General features: G+C 39.0%; 1 protein-coding gene across 14 annotated transcripts in view; it reads right to left on the bottom strand.

Moving 5' to 3' along the window:
- Window positions 1-26,382, bottom strand: part of MCTP1 (multiple C2 and transmembrane domain containing 1) — a 169,891-nt gene that overhangs the window by 15,678 nt on the left and 127,831 nt on the right. For 13 of the 14 annotated variants that reach the window (XM_083703130.1, XM_083703137.1, XM_083703136.1 and 10 more), the window contains 2 exons: window positions 17,234-17,353; window positions 6,599-6,652 (listed from right to left, as the gene is read on the bottom strand). In XM_083703130.1, coding sequence (XP_083559256.1) covers window positions 6,599-6,652; window positions 17,234-17,353 — 174 coding nt within the window. Of the gene's footprint in view, window positions 1-6,598; window positions 6,653-17,233; window positions 17,354-22,525; window positions 22,781-26,382 lie in introns of those variants that run through there. The other variant, XM_083703141.1, reaches the window with a different exon arrangement.

Raw genomic sequence — 26,382 nt, 5'->3', positions numbered from 1 at the left:
TTGATTATTCCAATGAAGTATTAATATATGAATTAGATATAACTTCCACAATGCTGAGTAGTGAATGGAAATAGCCACTGCAAAATATAGAAACTGAAATAGTGTTGTAATTTACCTCTACGCATGTTGATACTTTTTTTTTAAAAAAAATACCACCTCGAAAATGCACATAAAGCATCTTGCCAGGTCTTGCAGATACCACTGATGGTAAGCAAGGCCATTTTGGGTAGAGATGAGTGAACTCCCTTCACTTATTTTGAACTGGGACCAGAAGTTCTGTCCCCTTCTTCAGTTATTCTGAATCCATTTGCAATTGCACTTTTCCGGTTCTGGGGGCAGCAGGTGGTTGAACAAACACAGAGGAATGACTTCTTTCCTCCCTCAGTGGCTATAGTGCTTGCTTGTATATAGAATGTGGAAGTCGCTGAAAGTGTCATATCCCAAACAAAGGAATTACAAACTAATGTGATTAATTAGAAACTCCTTGGTTAAAAAGGCAGAATGGTGGAAGGACTGAGGCTGACTGAACCTGCCTGCCTCCTAAGTTTCTTTCTGAGAGGGCTGCCGAACCTCCTTTTAAAAAAAAAGTAAGGTCAGAGCCTGGGGCCCCTTGAAAACATCAGCAACTGCGCCATTGATAATCCATCCTTGAAGATATTTATATATGAGCATTTTTTTAAAAAACTGCTCTTCTTGCTACCCATTTTGACCCCAAGTCAAACCAACACTAACATTTTAAGAAGTTATCCCCCCCTGTTTTTTCTTTCTCAGGAGTATAGTAACAAAACATCTTATGTCGACACAAATATTTTTGCAGAAAAACAGGCAGGAAACAAGTGGGACGTACAACAAGATGTCGCAGTGTATCCTTCTTACTAAAAGGAATGCTCTTGTTTTGGGTTTTAACCAGATGTTCACACCAAGGAAGGCATTCCACTATTCTCCCCTGGCTGGTCACAGAACCATTTCTGAACTTTCTTGCTGCCATTCTAATATTCTGTGGTTACCGAACGTACTCAGTCCTCAATGGTTTTGCCCTCTTGTTTGTCTGTGGTCTCAACTGAGCTTCAATCCTGTTGGCACTCACCATTTATTAGGCAGAGTGATTAATGTTATGGAATCAGAGTGCACCATTTTTTAAAAAATACTACACCCAAACAAATTAAATTAGTCCCTGCCAGTTAAAATGTCATGAGATGTGTAGCTTCCAAGAATAACCAAAACACACTTTTTTCCACAATGCGGAACCACCACAGAATTAGCTTGCATGGAAGCAGTTATTACTAATCTTCCAGTATATGACCCTATTTGGAAGAGTAAGAAAGCCAAAGAATATAGCACAGTTAAACAAATAAAACTTCACAGAAGAAAAATTCTCAAGACCAAATCTAATTTTCCTTTCCCATTAATCTTCATGGCCATTAGTTCTAACATCTTGGTTGTTCACCAGCATGAATTACACCTATATAGCCAATGGCTAATTTCCGAAAAGAAAAATGTACAGGCATACCTCGGAGATATGCCGGGTTTGGTTCCAGACGACCGCAATAAAACAAGTATCGCAATAAAGTGAGTCGCACCATTTTTTTAAAGTTTCCCAGTGCATTATAAAAGTTGTGTTTACACTATAGTATAGTCTATTAAGCCAGGCTAGCTGGCTGCAGGGGGGGAAACAAAGCTCTAGCCCTAGCCAGGTCAGAAGAGGGGCGATGGAAGCAGGAGGCTTCCTTTCCCTGGAAGCAGCTGAGCTGCCCACAGCTGCACCCATGCCCTCGTAAAGAGCAATATCTGTAAAGCTCAAGGTGTCCTGTATAAGCTCAGTCCCATCTGCAAGCCAGAAACTCAGATATAATGGGTGGAGCTGGTTAGTGGAAGGTTCCTAGGAGGTATGAACAAATACATTCCACAGAAGGACTCCTTTTCAGCCCAAACCAAACCATGGCTTAGTTCAGCGTGGCAGCAAAACTGTCAGAGGGGAACAAAGTGGCAAAGTGGCAGTGATCTCTCTACATGCTTGCATTCTTGTGCTAGACCATAATTTGGGTTAGCATCACATTCGAAATAAGCCATGGTGCTTATATATCAGAAAGCTGATCACTTGGAATATGGAACTTAAGTGCCAACTAAGGACATAAGCGGACATCTGAAATTGTCGGAAATGTGTACCTTTGGCAAAAGTGTCAGAATGCAATGTTAAAAATCTATCACTAGCCATACAAAATTAAGGATGGGAAAGAAAGCAAACAAGGGCAAACTTGGCACTGACCGTGTGTGTGTGTGTGTGTGTGTGTGTGTGTGTGTGTGTGTGTGTGTGTTAAGGAAGCATTATCGTGACTAGAGATGGGCAGAGCATTATTTTTAAGAAGCAGTTCATTTTTAATATTCTCTTTAATATTCCAGGGCTATAGTTTTAAAATGTCCTTGTCCAGAGCTTGGACATACAGTAATTGAAATGTTTAATTCTATAATAAATAATTACATAACCTCATTAGATTCAGAAATTCCCAGCAAATATATTTCCATTGTGTTATTTTGTAAACCCATTCTTAGAACATTTATCTATACATTTAAGTAACAAGTTCCCTAAATCCAGGGGCATTTTAGTAAAGAGAGAAATCTAATTTAGTTTATGTTCCTAAACAGTTAATAAAGTTAATAAGAACTGCCTTCAATATGACTTGTGTCATACTTGGAATACTCAATAAATTGATCACTGTTATGTATATTATATTTGACGAGAGAGAAAAAGCTCCTTGCAAGAATCAGAGTAATGTATTCAATAGTTTGCAAACCCACAGTCCCAGAGAGACTAACACAAGTCCAAATGTGATCTCTCAATGCTGAACTCAGAATGGCTACTGCAAGTTAATTCAGAACCAAACAGTGCTGCTTTTGATGTCAATTGCCTTAATGTGAGATCAGGAACGATTGCTGCATTATGATAGATCAAGGCTGCTTTCAAAAGTGATGCTTAGAGTGTCTTTTAGTTATTAACACTTTGAAGAAAATGTTAATATGGCTAATTCTGCATTTAACACAAGAAACAAGACATTTTTAATTTGAGTGACAGCCCCTAGAAACAGAGTTGTAAAATTTGTGAGGAGACATGGCTTTGAAGATGGGCATGATTAATTCCTGACTGTCCCAAGTAAAACCAGCACCAATTTAAGTACATACTGGGAAAGTCAAAGTTATGAGAGTAGCTTGTTTGGACCAAGGGGTTATGGAAACCAAACAATTTTTCTGTTATCTTTTATTGCATCTGATTTTTTCATCCTGTCCTTTCTGAAGGATTCCAGATTCAACCAGCGGGCATCAAATAGGTGATGGCCTTTACCATCACAGAGGCAGGCAGGTATTCTTACGTTGATGAGGTGATCTGGAGTTTCAAATTATTTGACTGTCTGACTAAACACTAGCAGAGCTGATCACACCCCTTAGTTCAAGCTGCAGGTACAGCTGGAATAGGTGATCAGAGGGAGGAATTTGCAGAACAAGCGGTAGCTACATATGTAGGAAATTGGAATTCTGCAACATTTGGGGCTTAGTCTAGCAGTATTGAGTTTTACATATTGGGTTATATCCAATGTTAGTAATACTCAGAGTAGGCCTGTCAAAATGAACAGACTTAACGCAATTTATTTCCATGGATCTACTCTGAGTATGACTGACACTGGTTATCACCCACTGATTTGAATTTAACCAACTGAATATTCAACTGTAATATTTAGAATGTTTTAAACAGGATAACAGCAAACAAGGTAAGAGTGTTCTATGGCACATGACTTGAACATCAGTGGAAGAGCAAGTCAGAACAATGTAATGCGATTAATACTGAAGTGGGCAAGAACTACACTTCTCCAGCCACTTAAAAGCTCCTCATAGGCTACTAACAAACATATATCACAGAAAGGTTAATTATTCTGCTCATGAATCTACAGTTTCTTTGGGCCCGTCAGAGAGAAAACCCTTTTTATCTAAAAACCTATTGCAGGGAGTGCCCACACAGGCTTTCTAGAAGTAGTCAAGGAGTTATCCATTCATTTTGAGTAAGAGGCAAATATCTATACCAGTTCTGAGGAAAGACACTTTTCATAATCACCCAACTATCTGCTAAGTGAAAGCATATGGCGCAGTTTAGGCAAAGCTTGCCAAAGGTCTTTATTGAATGGAAAACAGGTGCTCTTGTTGTCTGCCATGTAATACCCTATTTACCCCCAAGTCCAAAGGTTACTGGACTAATAGTTGCCTTGTGGTAATCGGGGAAAACTAAGTTACTTGGCATGGTCAAACATCTGGGACATATTTTATATGCTTGCAACATATGCTTCAGCTTCAATTAAAGTGAGGCTTTGGCACATTTATTAATCTTTTGACTTTTATTCTATAAGGGGACCCACTGACCTCACTTTGCTATTTTACCAAATGAGAAAACAGAAAAGTAATGAGAGCTAGAGGTCAGCATCAATCAACACTGCAGAATTTACATTTGTTTTCTCTCAAAACTGTATTATACACACCGTTAAAATGTGTGAATTCACTCTTGTTGTGTATTATACACAATTATCCATGCAATACAAGTCTAGTTTAGGGTATGGAGGAGAACTAAAACTAATCCTTCTAAAATTCTGCAAATGTAAAGGTTGTCTTCCAAAAATACAGTGTCTAGTCTCTAGAAATGCTTTGCAAAATAATCCTGTGTACATTATTTGCATCAAACTATAGTGTTACATAAACCCAGACACTTATGAACATTATATTGTGAATATTCAGTCTAAACGTTTTCCTATAAGAATAAATAGCACGGAATTCATATCTTCATGGTTTGAGTAGTTATATTCAATAAGTATTTTGGAATCATTTTGTTGGATTCAGACTGCCAAATACCGTTCCAGATAGTATGCTATTTTTAGCTTAGTATGCTTTGCTTGTTAAGTAATTTACACAAGACAATAAAATACTTTTCTTGATTACTTAGTAACAAAAAGAATGGGTCAATTCCTTAATTACTAAGTAGCTAAGATTTATTTAAACAAAGGGTATATTAGAAGTACTTAACTTATGTGTATACATTTTACAGGTGTTGCAGATATTTCTATGGATACAAAAATTACTGGACATTCCCATATAATATGCTATAATTATAATGAAATATGAACAAGAGGAGGAAAATACTCACAAATGGATAGCAGACCTACGTTTATCAGAGGAGAAATGCTTTTGAGTTAATATACAAGCTCACTACATCTACATGGCTGACCTTCACAATAAATCACATATTCTGTTGCCAGACATATACACTACTGAAAGAAAGCACACGTGGCTTTGCACAAAGAAAATTTAGGTATGACGTTATTTCATGATTGCAGCTTGTATCAAAATGATTTAAATGTGTACAAGGAAAAAAATGCTGTCTCTGTCTCTTGAATGTTAAGATAATAAGGAAATAGTCCAAATTTTCATCTTTCAAAACACAGACCTTAATTGTTCAAAGGGCTAACTAATCACAGTGAATTTTCTGACACTTGAAATGTTTAGTAGCTGCCAGCCTACGAATTCTTATAGCGGTACAGAACTGTACATCTCTACTAGCAACAAAGGTCAAGGGCATAAATTAAGATACTTTTTCTTTCTTTCTCTAGCCTTAAAAAAAGTCAGTGCTTTATTACAACAGAAGTACAAGAACGTTCGTAAAGGTCAATGTTTTCTGTATTTAACGTGAAGTGCTTTAAAAGAATCTGAATACTTTTCTCTATAAATGCCCTCATTTCAAAACTTAAAACACAACAAAACATTTATCTTGCTGTACTTTTACTTCCCCACAAACCAGTCCTGCCAACTAATGCCATTGCTTCACTCTTACAAGGTCATTCTAATTTCCTCTCTGTGCCTCTTCCCTCCCCTCTAGGGACGACCATGCAGTCCTATTGCTTGCTTCAATAACCTGTATAAACTAGCTGTTATTTACTGTGGTGGCAAATCCTCGACCTGACCAGCAACCTAGGAACTGAGCAACATTCTCAAGAGCTAAAAGAGCTACCATAGTCCCTTAGGTTGATGCTGGGCTGCACAACACCCATCCCAAATCCATCTGTAAGAGGCCCATGAGAATTGTGATTATTTAAATATCATATGGAGTGAAACACGCACCAAACATTCTTCTGCCAAGTAATTCTCAGAAAATTATAGATGGCAATAGACCACCTTCAAACAGTGTGGCTTTTCTATTTTTACAACATTTCTTCCCACAAGTAAGTACAGCCCTATTTGTAATACTCAAGACAGGACAAATTTTTGTCCTTCAAAAACAGTTGTCACTGCAGTTATCTTCACAACAGCTATCAAGTTCCAGACAAGCTGAATTATTTTTGTTCCTGGTAGGAGAAAAAAAAATTGACCCAGCTCTGGACAAAAAAGGGAGGATTTATAGTCTTCTTTCCCTTCCTACAATATACACTGGCATTGTTAGGATGATAAACAGCTCTGTCCAATTTTCTGGACTAAAAACACTTCAGCTCCTTTTTAACTGTCTGCAAGAACAGTGTCATGTCTAAATTCTCCCATCCCCAGGTACCCAAGTGCTAGGAAAGATAATTACCTTGTCATCTCTGTCATCCTCTTCTTCCTCGTCCTCTAGCATGTCCTCCACTACCTGCAGACACAAACAGGAGTAGTTGTCATGAGTCAACAAGGTAGTTTTTGTTCTGCCAAATCATTAAGCCTTCTGTGGTTGGAAATCTTTATTAAATATTTCCAAATAAATGCACAATAGGAAAATTTAACCTACAGATTCACACTATGGTAACACTCTTTGTCCTGTATGCAATCCCATCAAGATGGTGCCCTGATTTGAATGCTATGTTAAGAAAAAAGCATGGCTCATTATGAATGTGCACACCAAGTCTGCACTCATCACTTTGCTGCTGTTTGGCACTCAGCTAATTCATAGTTTGGTTTAGCATGTCATTTGAACCCAGACTTGTGGTTTAGTTCTTCGGAACAAACCATTAGCAGTAACCTGTATAGGACAAACCTTCATTATGGCTCATGGTTAGAGCCAAAACTAGGATTTTGATAGCACACTAAGGCAAACTATGGCTTATGTCAGCACAGCCCAAGAGCCAAAAAGGACCACATTGAGAAGTATAGAAATGGAATTGAAGAAACAATCTTTCAACCACTGAAAGATTGCGACCTTCACTAACAGGACACTATTTGCATGTTGACACTGTATTATTTATAGTATTACTGCAGTTACTAGACAGTTTGCAACCATATTTTGCATGATCACACTATGGCCATATGGTTATGACTGACGGTCTGTTGTGGCAACAAGCTGCAGTGAGCATCAGGCTCATTCACTCCCTTCTTCCCTCCCCCTGCTTATCCAGAAACTGCTGCATTTGGTTTTACTTAACTGTGCTTTGCCATACTATCAAGACGAACAAACTGCAGTTAAGATTAATATGGTTATTTCAAACCATCTTCGAACCATAGCTACTGGAAGCTACCATAGTAAAATTTAAGCACAATTCCAAGTCTGAACTAAGTAACATGCTGTAGTTGATCAAAAGGGGAAGTGAAAGAGCCCAAACACATCCTCCTGGCTGTAGGAAATGGGGAGATGAATGGAGGGCTGGGGAATGTGCAAACCAGAAATTCTCTATGGCTTGTTTTATGACTTATCATGACTTCTGATATATGTATTAACAGCCAATATGTACCAAAAGACTTTGCATGCTTAACTCTTGTAACACAGTTTAGATTTAAGGTAGGTGATCACAACACTCTCACATGAAAAATACACTGTATGCAGAAGGCTAGGGTTATTTCTTTAATGTATTTTGCCTCAAAATTGTTTTGTTTTCATTGTTTTGGATTCCAATTGAAATATTATGCAGGGCACAGATATATCTGATATGGACCTGTGATACAAAGATGAATAAATACTACTAACAATAACCATGTAAAATACCCTGGTTTCTTAAATTCTATGTGTAAGAAGGCTTTTAAAAAATATTTAAAGTAACTATTACCTAGGTATAAGATTCAGGAAAATCTGTACCATAGGTTGTTTCTACACATGAGATTAATCCTAGCCATTTTCTCAGAACAGATTATAAACAGGGCCATCAATGTGATTTGATGATAGAGAAGTTTGCCTATTAAGCTGACTAGTCTTTGTGAGTAGTTATCCCTATTAAATAGCTGCTGGGGGGGAGGTGACTGCTAAGGCTTGTAAGAGAATGGATATACACCGTGTAGGCTAGAGAAGGGGCAGACGGTGGAAAGAAGTATTTCCCCTTCTAGAAATAAATTATGGCAATGAATAATCTCCATCCCAAATTGGTCATTATTTGTGATGAGCAAACTCTCATTGAAAATTTATTTGGTCTTTTTACCCTTTCCTTGATAATACTGCGGGGGTAGGTAACCTTGATCATTTCCTCCCAACTACTCTTGATGAAAGCTAAAAAAACTAAATGAAGCATGCCTGCCTCTATCCTATTAGTTTCTCTTTCCCAGCCATCTCTCCCCATATTGCTGAGAAGTGGAAGGGCATAAGTGGTGATGGGAAGGTCTTGCTAGAATCAGAAAATATATTTCTGGCTTGTCCTTAACAGGAAATGGAATTCATGAACATGTCATGGAGAAAGTAAGGAAGAAGCCCTTCAGCAGCATGCAGTGAAATTTCCCATAGGGGAACAGTTCAGGCCAGAGGCATCGCATCTTCCTCCCTAAGCCAGACAGAAACTTCCCAGGCTGTGGGAAGGAAGTGCCAGGGGAACATTTAGGGGACTAGCCTAGTCCCCCTAGTCCACTGACCACACACTACTGAAGCCCGTAAATGCTAGGTTTCTATGTGAACTGCAGTTTGGAAGTCTATCGAGTTGTGTGAAGAACTTATACAAATACTTTTTAGAGACCATTATTTTTACTTGTGTTGGGTTTTTTTAAGTTTTCCCCCATCCCTTTCCTAGCAATGCTTTCCCACTAAACAGCAATACTTCCTTTTATCCTTATATGTTGAAAAGAGCAGCACAGGAGGAGTGCCAAAAATATGAGTGTTAATGTAGCTTCTGCTACTGTTTGTGCTGGAGCAGGCCATCAATGTTTCATTTTCATTGTCGATTCAAAGGATCACCTGAAGGTGTTGCAGGAACCAAAGTGTGGTTCTCAGGGGTGAGAGAACAACACTCCCTCCATCCTCTGTCTTTGGTTCTATCTTTCTGTTCAAATAACTCATGTGTTATTGGGGGGAATGCAAGTAATGCAGCCGACTTTTGGAGAGAAAGTTTATTCTGCAGCATATACATTTCAGCTGTATTTATTCTGTAGTTATTTAGGATCATTTCAGCTTTGCTTTATAAGGCATTGCTGTTCCTTCTCAGACCTTTGGATGGCATAGCATCTAAATAGTAAAATATATATATATTATAGGGCAAACATTAAGGAAACAGTATTTTACTTAAGGTTTATGTAGGGGGGGGGGAATGCTTAACATTGCTTCAGAATCTGTGCTTTAAATTTTGCTGTCTGCAACCTTGCTTGAAATCCAGCATTATTAATCAAACAAAGGAAAGGCACCGGGGAAATCAGAAAGCTCTAATGCAAGCAGTTAAAAGTGACATGACCTTCTGTAATGTCACTTGTCACAGATGTATATGACACATAGCAGTGGAAGATATTGAAAGAACCTAATTCCTGGTGCTGATCCATGATTATTATACGAATATAGATGACACTTAAGAGCACAGATAAGATGGTCTCACATATTACACACGAGTTTCTTTATTGTGCTTACTGTTTAGCCATAAATTACACAATATGGCTCAAGAAACCTCTTCCCTTTCTGCTTTGCAAGGTATTTATTGACAAAAAAGCAAGACAGAATTATTTGTATGACACCATTCAGACCATATATCATTTCCTCCTGCCAGAATGCAAGCATCATAGTATACACATAACAAATGCAACAGAAATAGGCAGCAGACAACATGACACATAAGTTGCTTAGATGCCCATATCCATCCCAACACAACAGATATAATTGCAATTGAAATATGCAGAATACATTGAAATCAGGTAATTATATAGTTAGAAGCAGTAGTGACTGATGCCCACTGGAACAGGGAGGATGGGAGGCAGGGAACTCAACAGTGGGTGGAGCCAGGTCCAATTGAGAGGCAGAACCAACGAATTCTAGCTTTGTCCCCATCCTCATCTTCACTGTGTGAGAATAAGAAGGATGAAGCTCCCCACCAGGAACTGGTTATAATGACAAGTGTGAGCTGGCTGAAGGAGACTGAAGTTGACGGGGCAGCACCCCATTTGCCTTAATAGACCAACCTTCACTGGTTGGAAGGAGACAGAAGTTAATCCAGTTTATATTCAGTAAGATACATAGAGTGTTGAACCAACACCATAGGTCTCTGAGTTATTTTCCTGAATCAGGTTATTTGCAACTGAAGGATTTGTTCTTTACAGGTCATTGGTTACCCTCCTAAAGTTAAAAGGTTCCAGATGAGACTCAGGCCTTTGTCTGACCCCCTACCCATGTAGCCAAGATTTATTTATTTCACTTAAATATTTATAAATTGCACCTTCATACAGTTGTAATTGAAATTATTCAACTCCCATTGCAAATCAGGTTTATTATCAAAATTTACAGACTTTCAGCTGTTTGAAATGAGCAAATCAGACAAAAGCAGTTGAAATAGCTTGACACAATGGATGCTTCAAGTGGTTTCCCCAAATTCAACTGAAACTGCAGGTCTCAGGTTTTAAAGATCTCGGTTTTTAAGGGCCTGCTTAATTAACACAGGTTTTTCTTTTTCTTTTAAAGATGTCTACAGTGATTGGGAATGATTCCTGCCAAACCTCTATCAAGAAGGGGTTTCACAAGGCAGGGCCCGCCACACTAAAGGTCTGGCCAGCCAAACCTCAGGAGCAGGTGGGACCTGGTGCTTCACAGTCATCCCTCTCCCTTGGCTGCCTTCTAGGTTTATGCTAACTTCAATTCCCTACCACCCTGAATATACTCTAGTTTTGGCTCCATTCAATTCTGGCTTTATGTTTCCTCTGAATTGGCTATAGCAATCAAACTGGTCTTGTTGGCCCTCAACTCAATACTTCCAGTGGTGTTTCTCTGGGTGTTTCACCTTCTGTGTCATGCAAAGACACATTGGGGAGCTTGATATCCTGATCAAAAGGAGGGAAAACAAAACCAACCAAGTAGTCCTGCCACAGATCAGCCTCTGCAAACCAGACCACAGCATGCTAGACTAGAAGCAGAAAGCAGCAAAGCTCCCTGCAGAACGAACAGCCCCAGATGGTTCAAGCAACAGAGCTGACCTACACACCAAAAAACAAACAAACAAACAAACAAACAAACAAACAAACAAACAAACATCCCACGGACACAGTTGACTTTAAATTCTGGAGCTGACATAACTCCAATTGCAATGTAATACCGTTTAATATCCCCGGACCAATGGCACTTTTAAATATGTGAAAGGATATTTCACACGAAAAACATGTGAAAAGAGGAAGGTTTGTAGATGTGCAAGTGTGCTAATGCATGCAATGTTATATGTAGAAACAGGCACACAACAAAATGGGCTCACTCCACGTAACTGTCATATCTATTTTGATCAGCCCACATTATTATGTAACCCAGCACATGGCTGCACATTTCCTCTGCATGTAGCCAGGGTTATTAGTATATTAATATTATTGTTCTTTGCAACTAGATTCCTGTTAGGTAGGGTCATATTAATATGGCAGTTTTACAGAATCACAGAGCTACTTAGAACTTTTTGGTCATGATAGTTAAAATAGTGAAAAGGCATTTGATTAGCTCTCCTTGTGACATCAATATGCCTTAAAAGAACATCACTTTGGCTAAATCATGCCCTACACCTAAACATATGGAATATGAATGCTACCAACATTTATTTGCAATCATTTTTCATAAAGAAATGCTTCTTAGGGAATCTTGGGTAACAGAAACTCTGTATGGACTCTTCACTTGGGTGTCAAACCCGGGTAAACCTCTGAAATGAATAAAATGCAGAATGGCCCTTTTTGTCACTTGGCAGTCAACACAGAAAACTGTTTCCCATACAAAGATAGGCAGTCCTGTTTTATTAACTGTTGTACCACCATCATGGTCCTGCATATATATAATAAAAATCGAGCTGACTTTAATATTTACCAAGAAGCTACAGAAAAATGCCTAAGTTAAAAAGCCATACAACAATTCTGATTAAATTGCATAATATAAAGTATGAAAGCTACAGAAAATCACAAGTCGTGGGTATTCTCAATAGTTGAAAAATAATAAAAAGTGTAGGCATCTCAACCAGTGAAATGCTGGATAAACCTGGAGCACTCCGACGTCATTCAGATGTTTTTTGAAAGTACACAGAAGTTAACATAACTTACCAAAACAAATATTTGCATATACCGTATATTTATTTCGACCTAAAATAATATGAAACCGTGGCCTGACACTATTTTTTTATTCAATAAAGGGAACAGAACTGGGTCCTGAGTCAATGTTTCTACTCTAGGGACACAAAGGGATTCGTGAGGAATCTGGAGCTGATTTAATTCCCTGCCCTCCCATTTGTCTCTGCAAAATCTAAACCACAATATGTGTCTGCGTGTCAGTTGATTTACAGTGCTTACACATAATTATAATATAAAATTATTGAATGTGCATGGATTGAAGAGGATGTGTAAAACCACTCAGACTATTGCAGGTCATCTGAAAGTACTTTAGGTCAAGCTGAAGATTCCCTACAGTCAATAAGCCTAATATCAGAGTCTTATGTGGTCATTTTCACAACAGGGCATCTGCTTCTCTCACACAGAACAGTGGAAGAAGAACTTTTTAAAATGCCGTAATTGAAACAAAACATCCATCTCTTACAGAATGGCAGCTTCAAGATAAACACATGCACCTGTGGACAAAGCACATGCAGGCTCAAGCTGCTTAAGCAAAGTATTGCAGTTACCAGGCTCGCAACCTATGTAGGATGTGCTTTCCTGTGCACAATGTTATCCCCAGGCTAGGCATGTAAAGCCTGCTTCTACACACAGGTAGAAATTCTAGAAGGCATTTATAAACAATTGATGTTAATTGTATAGCATATCTGCAACAGTATTTGGAAAACCCATTTACAGATAGGTAGCCGTGTTGGTCTGCCATAGTCAAAACAAAAAAAATTCCTTCCAGTAGCACCTGGAAAACCCATGGCAGCAAGAATAAAACCAAGCCGCTATTAAACATTTGACCTTGGGCTATCTCATCTACCATAGTCATCAAGGTAACTGAACCATTGGATGTCGTAATTAATATGATGAGCTTGCCACTAAAGGTTGAATATATTGCTCTACATAAGGCAGCAAGTTGAAAGAAAGCAGCACTGGTACTTTGCAGTGGAAAGAAAGGCATCTTGATCTTTTAAGAAATGCTTTCAAAAGTTTCATTGCTTTAGTCTGGGAAAGGAAAATGTTAATGTTGTAATTTTAGGCAGACATCTCATAGGAAGTGGGGATTTCACTTGTGATGCATTCAATTCATTACATAATAGCCTTGTATGATCAACGGATTTTTAAAACAATTGAGATCTATGTAGTATAAACAGGCACTACAGTAAATCCAACGTAAATTTGCAATATGCAATTTTAATTTATTAGCTTAATGTGCTCTTTATGCTAGTACAGTTAATACCAAGACTACTGCAAATCTACACTTGTATATATCTTTAATGAGTTCGTGTGCTGTTTCTCACCTTTTTCACAAAGAACTATGCAGTATATTGAATGTTTATTTGAACTATGTCTCCATCTAAAGGATTTTAAAGTCCATTGTAATTTTCTTGTACACATATCCCCAAACTGCACATTTACAATTACCCATAAATTCAAGGGAGATTTCAAAGTATGCATGATTGGGACAAATGAATTAATATAGTTTATCAAGTGAGATTTTAGTATCATGGAGCTGGGATCAGTTAGGAACTTGGACCTTAGCAGTTAAGCATGTTTCATATAAACAGTTATGAAAACATTGTTTCACTTCTTCCTATTAATATTATTACCGTATATACAAGAGAATCCTAGCCATGTCTACTCAAAAGTATGTCCTATTGCATTCAATCGGCTAGATAAAAGGGATAGGACTACAGGCCTTAGTTGGGCAGCTCAAACTTATGGCATGACTTCAGAGTCTGAGGGCACAAATGGACTACCCAGCAGTCATAATAAGGATGGAGACATGGTTTACACGGTCAGCCTCAACCATGTATTTACACATTCTATTGCTTATGGGAGCAATATAGCATTTTCGCCCTGAAAGAAGACTGCCCCTAAACATGGCAACTGCCCTGTTTGAAAAGTAGCCTTCAGTCATGAGAAAAACACTGCATAAACACAGGAGATGAGAGTTGAATTGCTCTAAGGGAATTTTATATGGGGGACAGGGAACTGCAGTGCGTGAAGGAGGAACTCTCTGTGGACTGCAGCACCAAACAAGTGTAGGAACTGGGACTTCCTTATTTGCATTGCAAAGATAAATGGGGAAGGCACATCACCATCCTTTCTGCATAGAACTGCATCCTAATCAAATATTTGATTTATTAATTTGATAACTACCTTGAGATACTGGAAAAGCTGCAGCTAATTATGATAAACTGAAACCCCTCCCCACAAATGAATAATTTTAAAATAGTGTTCAACTGAGAAACTGTGACCCACACCTGGGCTATATCAGTGGCACCACTGTTTTGTGTTGTAGTTTCTATTTACATTACTAACAGAATGATAAAGAAAGATTGGCACAAACTTAGGGAGAAGACCAAAATATATAACAGTTGTTTTATTGTCGAGTTTCAGAACTGGGGGCGGTGGTGACAGTTCAAAAACACATAGTGAACTTTTGTAATCAGAGTCAAATATCCCTTTCAATTTCAGCTCAGCTCATAAATACTTTTGACCTATTCTAAGTTGAGTTCCATTCTGTTTCCTTTTCTCCAAAACTGACCTTCTAGAACAGGCATAGGCAAACTCCATCCCTCCAGATGTTTGGGACTACAATTCCCACCATCCCTGACCATTGGTCCTGTTAGCTAGGGATGATGGAGTCCCAAACATCTGGAGGGCCGAAGTTTGCCTATGCCTGTTCTAGAACGAGTGAAAAGAAAAGAGGCCACAAAGGGGAGGCCCTTAGCAGGCCAAAGAGCTTTATCATTAAGAGAAAGAAATAGAGTATAGAAATAAAGTGAAGTAAATATTTCTAAATAGAAATATCCCCATCTAGAACACGCTACTGAGGTCCTTCCCTATAACTCAGTATCACCTATGTAATACACAACAAAGCATGTTTCATTGAGAAGGGGAGTTCCAAAGAAGATGTTCCACAACTGAAGAAGCCCTATTCCTTGTCCCACAAGGCAAACCCCTCTCATTCATTCATTCATTCATTTATTTTTATATATTGCTGTAAAAAGTCAACCATTTTGTATCTAGACTGAGACAAAAAAAAAAAAAGATTAATGGTATTTGTTCTTGGACACGTAGTAACACTCAGAAATAAAAGAAAATTTTAAGCCATTAGAAAATTAGTTAAAAATACTACAAAGTAGAACAGAGCATACATATGGGTGGAAAATGTTTCCCTGCCACTTAAAAGTGACGAGACAAGATTGGTCCATCTGTCATAATCAGACAGCAACTTGGTGAATAATGTCATTGATCTGAAACATTATTACAGACTCTCATGCTGGAATTGATTGGGAAACTGAGATTGTTATGTAGGAGAGGCATTCTATGGGCAAAGGCCTTCTGAGATGCTGCATTTTAATTTTCTTTAATGCATATCAGCATGTTAAAGAGGAATAAGAACAGAAAAGGAAGCTTGGTGAATCAAACCAATGATTCACCTAGTCCACCTTTCTGTTTCCTATTCTTGACTCCAGGAAGCACATGAAGGCTCAATACGGCCACTGTGGCTAATAGCCACTGAAATATAAAGACAACCTCCATGAATTTGGGTACGTTGGACCAATGCTGGACTCAGCCCTCTACGTACATGTGCTCCGAGGTACAGGTAACTTGCAACTTATTGTGAATGTCAAAATAACCCCTTAGAACCACCCCTGTATCAGTAATCTTACCTTCCGGAGCTAGTGCACTGAATGGGTCTCATCCCCCAAGAAAGGCCTCCTAAACCCCAGTAAGAGAGGTAGAAAGCTTAAAAACTCTTTCTGCACTGGGAATATCCTGTGCAAAAAGAGCTTTTTAAGTTCTCCACTTTCCTTATGTTCAGTTTGTGTGATTTCAACCGGCCATACATCAGGTGCATAAAGCTGAAATTGTGTAGGTTAAATGTGCCCAAGCTGCAAGTTACCTGTACTCATAAATGCTTCTAACTGCAGCAACCATTTTACACGCACCCAACTGACACATGTCTGCCTACACAGGGGTCTTTCTGGACTCAGAAGAAGGCAGAATGGTGGCAGAACAGGGTGGGCTTATGTGTACTCTGCCAACGCGTGCAAAGATCAGGAACTGAACCCCTGTGCAAAATGGTAGCTGCCTGTACATAATTATTATCTACCATCTATTAACTGGACTTCAGCTAGTCACTTATTGCTGTGTTTTATAAAATTAGACCAATACTCTTTAATAAATATGCATTTGTTATTTGATCTGCATACAGCACTGTTTTTCTGTCAACCAGAGCCATATATTCTCATGTGCTTTTAGTTTCCCCTTGCACTTCCAAGTCAAGATTGTGTTGCCCTGCCACTGTCAGCGCTGTTGGGTTCCCAGACTCTGCCCTGAACCCCACCCATTGTCCCCATTTTCATCAGAGAAGTGCTGGAAGGAGGTACATGCCAAGATTTTATGTTCTGGCATCCACAACTTTGCACCAGGTCTCTGGTGTTTTCCAGTTTCCTTGGGATTTTAAAAAGGACGGCAGCAATTCATGAAAGGTCCTCATATTTACAGAATCTCTTGTTTGGATGTTCAACTTCTTATTATGGTGAGGAGTGTGGTAGAACTGCAAAGCCTAAGAGGCAATCACTTAATGTCTCTCCAGGGGTGAACCTGCACCCAAATTGGCTTATTGCTTAAATTCCACTTCAAAGTTCTGCCTCCATGAAGAGAAGGGTCTTCTGCCCTCTGCCCCCACAGCAAAAAAAGTTTAAGAGACACTTACCGTATCACGTTGTCTATTATCTTTCCCTGAAATAATCAGGAAGTAGTTCCACACCAACAGTAGCAACAGTGTCAGAGGAATCATGTACAGCTCAAAATTCCAGGTCACAAAGAGGAAGAGCTGGAACCAAAGAGAACGACAAGGTATTAGATTTCCTTGAATGACAATATGCAAAATAGAGTATTATACACAATAATTTCCCATTTCTGGCACAGAAAAAACTATTAAACATGTCCTTAAATCTGTTGCTTTCAGCAGTTCTTACACAGGGCAACCCACTTTATCTCAGACAAAAAGAAAAAATTGATACTTTTCAAAGCCTAGAGTTTAGACACCGTTTCTCTCATAGTAGCAGAGCCATCTGTAATTTTGGCAAAGAAGTGTCCCAAAGCTTCAAGGACTCACGTAAGACAATGTTTTCAATGTTATTAACATTAGCAGCAGCAGCAGCAGCAGCTTGCCACCATGATCCTTCCAAGGATTCATGTGAGGGCAGTCAAGTATTGAGAAACTTACAGGCTTCGTGGGAAGTGTACTTTAAACAGTACTGGTTCAGAAGTCAACAGGAACAACTGAGACCAGCATTTGGATTACTACTGGGATAGGAAAAAAGCTTTGGAGCCCTAACAACTGAGCTTGGATAACAAAGCAGGCACTAGGCAAATAAAAATTGAGTCTTCTGTAGCCACATTAACACTAAAGAGATTATAAATGTTACAGTTCATTTGTTCATGTGAGCTGATATAAGGAATCTTTTCAGAAGTGAAACAAGGCACAAGTATTTGAAAACAAATATAGTCCCCTCCCCAGTTTACTGTAATTAAGAACAGATCAGTCGATTAACAAAGATATTATAATAGTTACCAATCGCACAGTAGACTTAAAGAAGCAGACTTAAAAGAAATGTTTACTTGTGTTAAAAACATATTTTCATGAAAAAACCCATGAGGCAGATTCATTTTATTTTATTTTAAAATATTACTGCTTAATATATAAATTTCTGTAAGTGGTGTACAGCAAATGAGAAAATGTAAGTATTACAAGCATATACAGACACTATCTTAGAAGATATTCTTCTGCCTCTTTTTCAGAGAAGGCCTCTTAACATGGTGCCTGCCATGCATCTTATTTAAGGGTGACTTTTATTTATATGCAAGTTTCTGCAGATATAATCAATGAATTCATCTATTAAAACTTATGGATAATTAATTGATATGTGGGAAGTGACATAACACCTCTGCAATGGTATAAAGCAGATTATGATCCTAAAATTATACTACTGTCTGTTTATGAGACAAAATTGGAGGACATCTCTTGATAGGGATGATGCCTCCTTGGACAATGCTTTCAATATGAAGGTTCTCCAAAACACTGAGAAGCACAAGGAATGGGGGTGGCAGGCAGAGGAAGTCTGCCTTGGCTTAGGAAACTGCTCTGATATGTCCCTTGTCAAGGAATATCCTCCGGGCTCATCTCACAAAAATGAAAACATGCTCTTACTATGAATTTCTGTTTGGAGATCTAGTATGTTCCACCCTCTACTCCTGCCTCTACTGACAATCTTGATGAGTGTGGGTTATGCCTTCTGCTGCTGCCTCACATACTGTTAGGGCTTCCTTTCCCTTCCTTAGGTTTTTGCTCCTTAATTGAGATTTCTGTCTTTTCTTGTTAGGGCAAGTTCTTTTGTTACTTCTGTCTCCTTTGTTAGTTCTCCATTTTCTTTCCTGTTATCCATAGCGTTGTAACTGTTAGGTTCCAGTCATCAATGTGGTTCCAGCTGAATAATTGTTTAAGGGTCGGGGAGTTGTCCACTCTGCTAGTTGGTCTGGTGAAAGAGGATTCCTCCTCCTCCTAGAGAGGAGGCAAAAGGCCTGCCTGATCTTTCCAGTAGAATGCATCATCTCTATCAAGGAATGTCCTCCATCCTTATTTCCAAACAGAAATTCACAGTCAATATTGTTGTTGCTGTTGTTGTTGTTAACCCACTCTTTACTGAATTGTTCAATTCCACATTGAGTAACAACACAATAAATAATAATAAATATAAACAGAAAAAATACAAAACATACAGAACCCATAAAAACAAGACCAATAAATTAAAAAATTAACAGCTACGTTTAAAAAAAGAAAACTCAATGCACAGATGACTTGCCTCCTCATGAGCAGTCATGCTTCACCCTTTTCAGTTATTACCATAAAGTAGACCATAACCTATGAAGCAAATAGGCGTTTAAAAAAGAAGGGAGTGTAACTGCTATATCCTTTATAACACTATGGAAACGTAGGCATAATGTGGTAGTCTGGGTTCAGATTCTGGGAACCAATGATCACATAATTCTAATAGTTTTAGAACATCCAAAATGACCCATACCAAGCTCGAGTCCAAAATAAAACCATACAAGCTAAAATGTATAAAATGGAAAAAATGTATAAAATGTGGGAGTCTAGACTCACAAAAAACACCCTTTAATTCTTAAAATTGTAGAATGATTCTTGTCCAGCCATTTTAAACACACCTGTGCAAATAGAAAGCTACCTTGTTTTTAATAAGAGATAAATACACAGGACTGCATTGTTGCTGGGCAACCTAAGATTTCAACTTTAAATGAAGGATCACAGCCAATTGAGAAAGAGCTAATAATAAAAGATGCATCATTTTCATATATTTAATTACAACATCTTTGAGGAAAAAAATGAAATGAAATTGATGCTGAAACCATCCACACAAAGCACTTGATTCAATCTTCTGTGAGATTATTATCAGCTTTTTTTTTTAGAATTTGTGCTCCTTTCTTGCAGCTACATCAGTAAACCTGGTGATGATCATGCAGTCAAACCAGATATGATTATACAGTGACATCACTGGGGACAAACAATGCCTGGAGTACAGGGGGAGGGAATAACAGCTCATCTGGGACTCTGGGTGGGAAACGTTTTGATGCATGGCGCAACCGTGGTGGGTCCAGGTAGGCCTTCATCATCTGGTGTAGCAAGGGGAGGAGATGGTTACCAGCTACCATTCACCCCCAGCCACAACGATCCTCTCAGGTATGGGCAGGCAGCACCCACAGAGCCAATCAGTGGCAGGGGCTTGGGAGCTGTGCACAGCCTGTGCTTGGCCTATTTAAGGTGGCAGCCAAGTGCAGGTCACCCTCTTGGCTGTTTGTGGGACGGGGGAACAATGCCTGAACGCAGTACAGGAGGAAGGAAGGAATTCCTCTTGCAGAGGCACCTGAGCTGACATTCCATCCAGCCACTATCCCATGGCAGTGGCTGCAAGCTCCTCTCTGAAAGCCTGCATGTGTCATGCAAACTAGGCCTTAACATAATTCTGTCAGCTCAACCCACCCACCTTGATACCTGGAGACTATAGTGGCAATTTTTGCACCTCTGAAAATGTCTCTATTGTGAGATTTTTCTAAAGTACTAAAAAAGTGTAGAATAAGTGACATAGTCTTGTGGCACCTTAAAGACTTAATGGAACATACAGTGGAATAGCTTTAGCATAATTCTGATTGGATTAAGAAGGTTCTTGCCTATGTTCAAAGCAAAAAGATCTTAGTCACTTACAGCAAAAAACATATTCCTCTATCAAAGATCGTGCTACAGTTAAGTTAGGTAGGAGTACATCACCTTCATAGATCCGATGGAGGCCTTTGACCTTGTCAGCCAAAAAGGACTCTTCATACTGCTCAATAAGACAGGATGCCCACCTAAGCTCCACAATATAATTGTGTCCTTCCACGCGAACATCCATGGCACCTTCCAGTATGATAGTTCATACTCTGATGCCTTCTCTATAAAGAGTGCTGTGAAACAGAGCTGTGTTTCTGCTCCAACTCTCTTTGGCATATACTTTGCCTTGTTGCTCTGTTCTGCCTTCAGCTCAACTGAAGATGGTGTGTACTTCCATTCAAGGAACAATGGGGGTCTGTTCAACCTGGCACAGTATTTACAGCGCACTTCCAGGAAGCTCTACAGCCCAAGCTGTAGATGATTTTGTTTCCCTAGATTCCACCATAACCAGCAAGTTCTCTATCAACGCTGAGCTGGACAAGCATATTGTCAAGGCAGTCAACAGCAGTGGCTCACCTCTTCAAGAGGGTTGGGGAGAATGTGATGCTAACAACCAATACCAAGGTAAAGGTCTACCATGCTTTATGGAAGTCAGACAAGGAATAAGTGACACAGAAAGCTGCACCATTAATTTGGGCTGCTGATAGAGACTTTTCCTTCCTCTTTTTTGTGTACAATGCAATCCTCAGTTGAGGGGGGAGCAAAGTGTCTCAGAGATCATCATTATGTGAATATTTACAGATTTCTCTGTTAAATATGCTGTTTTCACTTCTGTCTGACTTTTGCCAATATGAAAGTTACTACAGTGGCATGAATTTTTCATCGGTAATTCGTGGACTGCTAATGTGATGCTTGTATCTACAGACTCTGGGGCTTGCATTGTGGAATTGTCAGTATTTTCAAAGCAAAGTCACAGCACTTTCATCTTTAACTTCTATAAAATGATGTGAAATGTCTTTACACGATTGTAAGTGGGAAAAGGGAAGGGGTGGGAACCCAAATTTATATTAAAACAAGAAATTCTGCAAAACTTCTAGGGCCGTAGCTAAAAGCAGACTTCACTGATGTTGACAAATCTGCCAAGGTAAATTTGTTTTGATTAGGTGGCTCCATCAACTTTGCAGTTCTTCATGTGGAATATCTCCAGTTAATGTTTCATACTAAAATTGGATAAGCCGAAGAACATCAAATGAATCCTGCCTAATACTGGAAGGAAATTTTATGTGTTTAGTTGTAACATAATGGCCACTTACCCTGCTCCAGTGGACAGTGGCTGCAAACCCTCGCGGGCTGCCCTCCTTTCCCAGGGCTGCAAGGAGTCAAGTCCCAGGAACCAGCTGTTGCAAATTCCCTGTCTGATCGCATTGCAGGGTGGGATAGCCCTCCTAGTCTAAAGTTTAAACTGGCCAATCATAAGCAGCCGATTGGACAGAGTCTGGCCAGTGGACCTGAGCATGGAAGTTCTTGATCTGGCCCACTGGCTAAGGATAAAAGCCGACTGGGCCTAGCGCTTGAAGCTCACATTGGATCTAACTTTCTTCTTGACTAAGCCAAGATCACATGCCTTAATTTACAACATCAGGTATAAGAGAAGCATGAACTTTTCATGTAAGGTTTAGTGTTTAATATTGTAAACCAGAAGTATTCTGTATGTGGTTTTTTTTTAAAGGTTTCATTCTGTTCCACTTGCTATCAATATTTAAACTAAAGTTGCAGTTTTAATAAACTGCATTTATTTTATTCTTAAACTTTTCATAGAGTTTTAGATGGCTGCCAGCTTTTATATAACAAAGTGCAATATAACACCTGATACATACATGTAACCTTTCATTATTGTGAAGTCTGAAGGGGAAAGTGGCTACCATGTTTAAAGAAAAAGTGAATTGGAACACGACTTGAAATGGGGTGAGATTAAATGCTTTCCAAATTTCAAATATTCCTCCTGTATCTTCTTGTGCCACCTGTAGCTACCTGTTTTGAAAAAGATAGATAAATCTTTGTTTACAACAAATTAAGAATTTCTATAGCTCCCTGCTTTGGAGAGAGGAAAAATACTGGTTCAATGACAAAGGTTACCAAGTTATCAAAATTCCAGAGTTTTTGTGTGTTGGAATCCGTTTGTCTCTGGAGACAATAGAGGAGTCCATCTTTGGGGGTGAAGTCAAACTGTTGGAGAGTTACAGCACCTGCTGTGGCTGTAGTGACCAATACGGGAGAGACATGCTTTGTTGCACTGGGGCAAATGAGCTCTTTATAAGTAAGATGTCAGAGGATAAGCCATCATACTGGATGGTGCCATGCATGTTCTTGTGGAAGGACACAACCATGTTGTGTATTGCTGTTCTGGCAGTGTTGATCCGAGGCCACAATTTCTGCTTTGTGCCATGGGTTCTCTTGATATACTCCTTGATACAATCTTAACATTTACATAAGAAAACACTCAAAGACACATAATTTTCATATGCATATGGTTGGATAAGAGTCTATTAAGATATGCTCATCACAGCCATTTCAGGTAGATGTTTTCTTCAAAGAGTAAGTGATCTTTCATACATTACTAAGTTGACAAACATTTTAAAGAATCCAAGTAGAATACACACATTGCAGTCAACGTGGCACTTAACTGCAGTTCAACACTCATTTACTCACTCAAATTTACAGTCCCAACCAAGAGGAGCTGGCATTATTTTTCATGGTAGAAATACACTAGTATCAAATTGCAGCTGGCTTGCATTAATGACTGGATCAAATAATGTCTAAGTAGTAAAGGTTTCAGGTTCATTGAAGCTTATCTCTTTTTAGTACTCAATTTCCCCCAACAGAGTTGCCAATTGTTTCTTGGGCCTTTGTCTTGGTCATTTTACCTAGCAGACCATTCTGTACATTAATTATTTGCTAAACGAACACATTACTCTTATAGCCCATTCTCAATTTGTTTTTTGCTTTATTATTATGTACGCCCTGAAAGTCAAGTTATATTTTCAATGTAGTGCTGATGTGAGGGGTAATCACAATCTATAAGAAGTTATTATGTAATTCAATTATGTCCCTATTAAGCTTTCGGAAAAACCCTCTCATTATCCATGCCTTTCAGGTTGGAGAGCTTTCTGATTCTTTGTGGCTTGTAAAGTTCCTTAACAATTGTCCAACAAAGTTACAAAACTTAAGTGCTCTCTTTAATTTAGAAGGATCCTGATGCAAAGCAACATTTTAGGTGTTTTTTAAAAGAGCACTTTCAACAAATTGGTGGCACTTTTGTATTCAAGAAAGTAATTGTTTTATGGCATCATACACTGATTTAGTTCCAAATTACAAAAAAAAGATAGTTTCAGGTAAAATAAAAAGCTGCAAGTCATGAGCACAAATCTGTAAGCTTTAGCCTCCAATTTTCAGATTCATTCCTGGGGGTGGACATGCTTGAACAGATTCTTCTGGCTCTGAATGCTTACTTGGACATTCCATTTGAAACTCATGTAAGGTGCTTCCAATTAAATTGTGTTTAATTTTTACTTACAGCATTTATTGTTTGCTTAATGTAAAAAATAGTGTATGCCTTGGATTGGTCTGTTGAGTCATTTAGTTATTAAAACAGGGCCTGCGTTAGCGTTGAGTCAGAGAATATTAACTTTGCAAGTCACTGATTCAGTCAACGACTGCAAATAACTTCAGTTTTGGTGGCATACAAGTTTTCACGCAAAAGCCTTTGCTTTTTAAGTACTTTACTATTCAAGAATGTCACCTCTCAAATTACTGTTTCGATGCTGGAGTTAATTTCTACATCTGCTTACTTGACATTTCAACATATGTTGGCAAATATTCTTTACAATAATAAAGCAGAAAAAACTAGAACCCTTTTACATGCTACATATAAGTGGCACAGTAGCAAAGAATTTGACTCAGAACTACACGGCAGTACATTTAGCCAGTTCTGTCCAATTCTGCAGCTAAATTTATATGGAATATGTTCTTTATAAAAATACAGCTAGACAACTCTGTTCCTCCTCCCTCTTCCCTCCCATCATGGAACTCAGGGTGGCATGTTTTGGATGATACTTCCAGGATCTTGCCAGTCACTGGGGAATAGCAGCAGGAGAATGCAGTGGTGCTCATGCCTTGCTTGTGGGTTTCCCACAGCCTGGCTAGTTGCTGTGGAGAACAGGATGCTGAACTAGATGGGGCTTTGGTCTGATCCTGCAGGATTCTTCTCATCTGATTACACAGACCTAGACCTACCGTATTTTTCGCTCTATAACACGCACCTGACCATAACACGCACATAGTTTTTAGAGGAGGAAAATCCGTAGGCATGCCACCCGTAGGCATTCCCTCCATAACACGCACAGACATTTCCCCTTACTTTTTAGGAGGAAAAAAGTGAGTGTTATGGTGCAAAAAATACGGTACTTATCTGTCAGGGACTGGGCAAAGGAGCAGGAGGAATGGTGGACACCACCTCCCCAGCCTGAACCTTCCAGAGAAGAGAAAGACAATATAGATTTACAACAGTGGTGTGTGGGAGGTCACAGCTCAGAGACTGCAGAGGGGAAAAGATAGGAAATATTGGGAGAGGAGCAGGAAGAAGAAGCACCAGGGGAGAGACAGCTGACAGACTCAGCATCTTTAGAAAGCATTCCAGACCTGCCCTCTCCCAGAACCCGGAGGGCATTGAAAGTAGGAGAACAGAAAGCTCAGAGGCAGAAAGCACAGATCAGCCAACGTAGGGATGACATATAATAGAAGAAACGGAGGGGGAGGGGCTTTACTCAGAGCAACGCCATTACTGTGAGAGGCCCTTTTTCTGAGCCTCTCTCTGTGGATATTGAATAAAATACTTGGTAAGAACTCTCCTTGTTTATCTAATTCTTGGCTGCCAACTGTGGGAGGGATCTGATTCCCTGACATTATCTGTAGGAATATGACTGAGATCTCTTGATATGCTCCCCCTCCCCCGCATTACCTGTACATTCTCTGGACAGCACAGTCTGACTAGACTGTCAATGGTTTTCTTATTCCTTGATTAGTTCACACTATTTACTTAGCACAAACTTCAGAGAAACATACTTTGGGGAAGACGACTAGATGATACAAGAAATGTGTTATTGGATGTTTTGTTTTAAAGTAGTCATGGGAGGGGGCAATGAGGATTAAGATGATATATGGGTGATGAATCTTCACTCTTAAATCCCCAGCCCAAACTTGCTTCTTGAAGTTTCTGTTTGCCCCATGAATAGCAGCAACGCTCCAGAAACAAATAGCGGCGGGTGGCAGGAAATTCATATGGAGTGCACTGGGTAGGAGCAAGGCGTTAAACCCATTCCCCATAGTCCCAATCAGGGTCACTCTGATTGTCTTCCATTTCCTTTTTAAATGCAAATATGTATTTCTCTTAGTAAGTCTTTGGATTAAGCTAAATTATGTCCAGAATTGGAAATTCTACATTGCTTACAAATGATTTCCAGTTTTCATCTCTTCACATTACAGAATAAAACAAAGGAATTCAGAAAATTAAGGCAGTTAAAGAGCTGTACAAGGATCATCTCGGAACAGCAACAAACGTTCATTTTACAAGCCAT

Source organism: Podarcis gaigeae (genome assembly GCF_964106915.1).
Source record: "Podarcis gaigeae genome assembly, chromosome: 11".
In the NCBI taxonomy this organism is placed as follows: domain Eukaryota; kingdom Metazoa; phylum Chordata; class Lepidosauria; order Squamata; family Lacertidae; genus Podarcis; species Podarcis gaigeae.
This window is presented reverse-complemented; position numbering and strand designations above follow the sequence as displayed.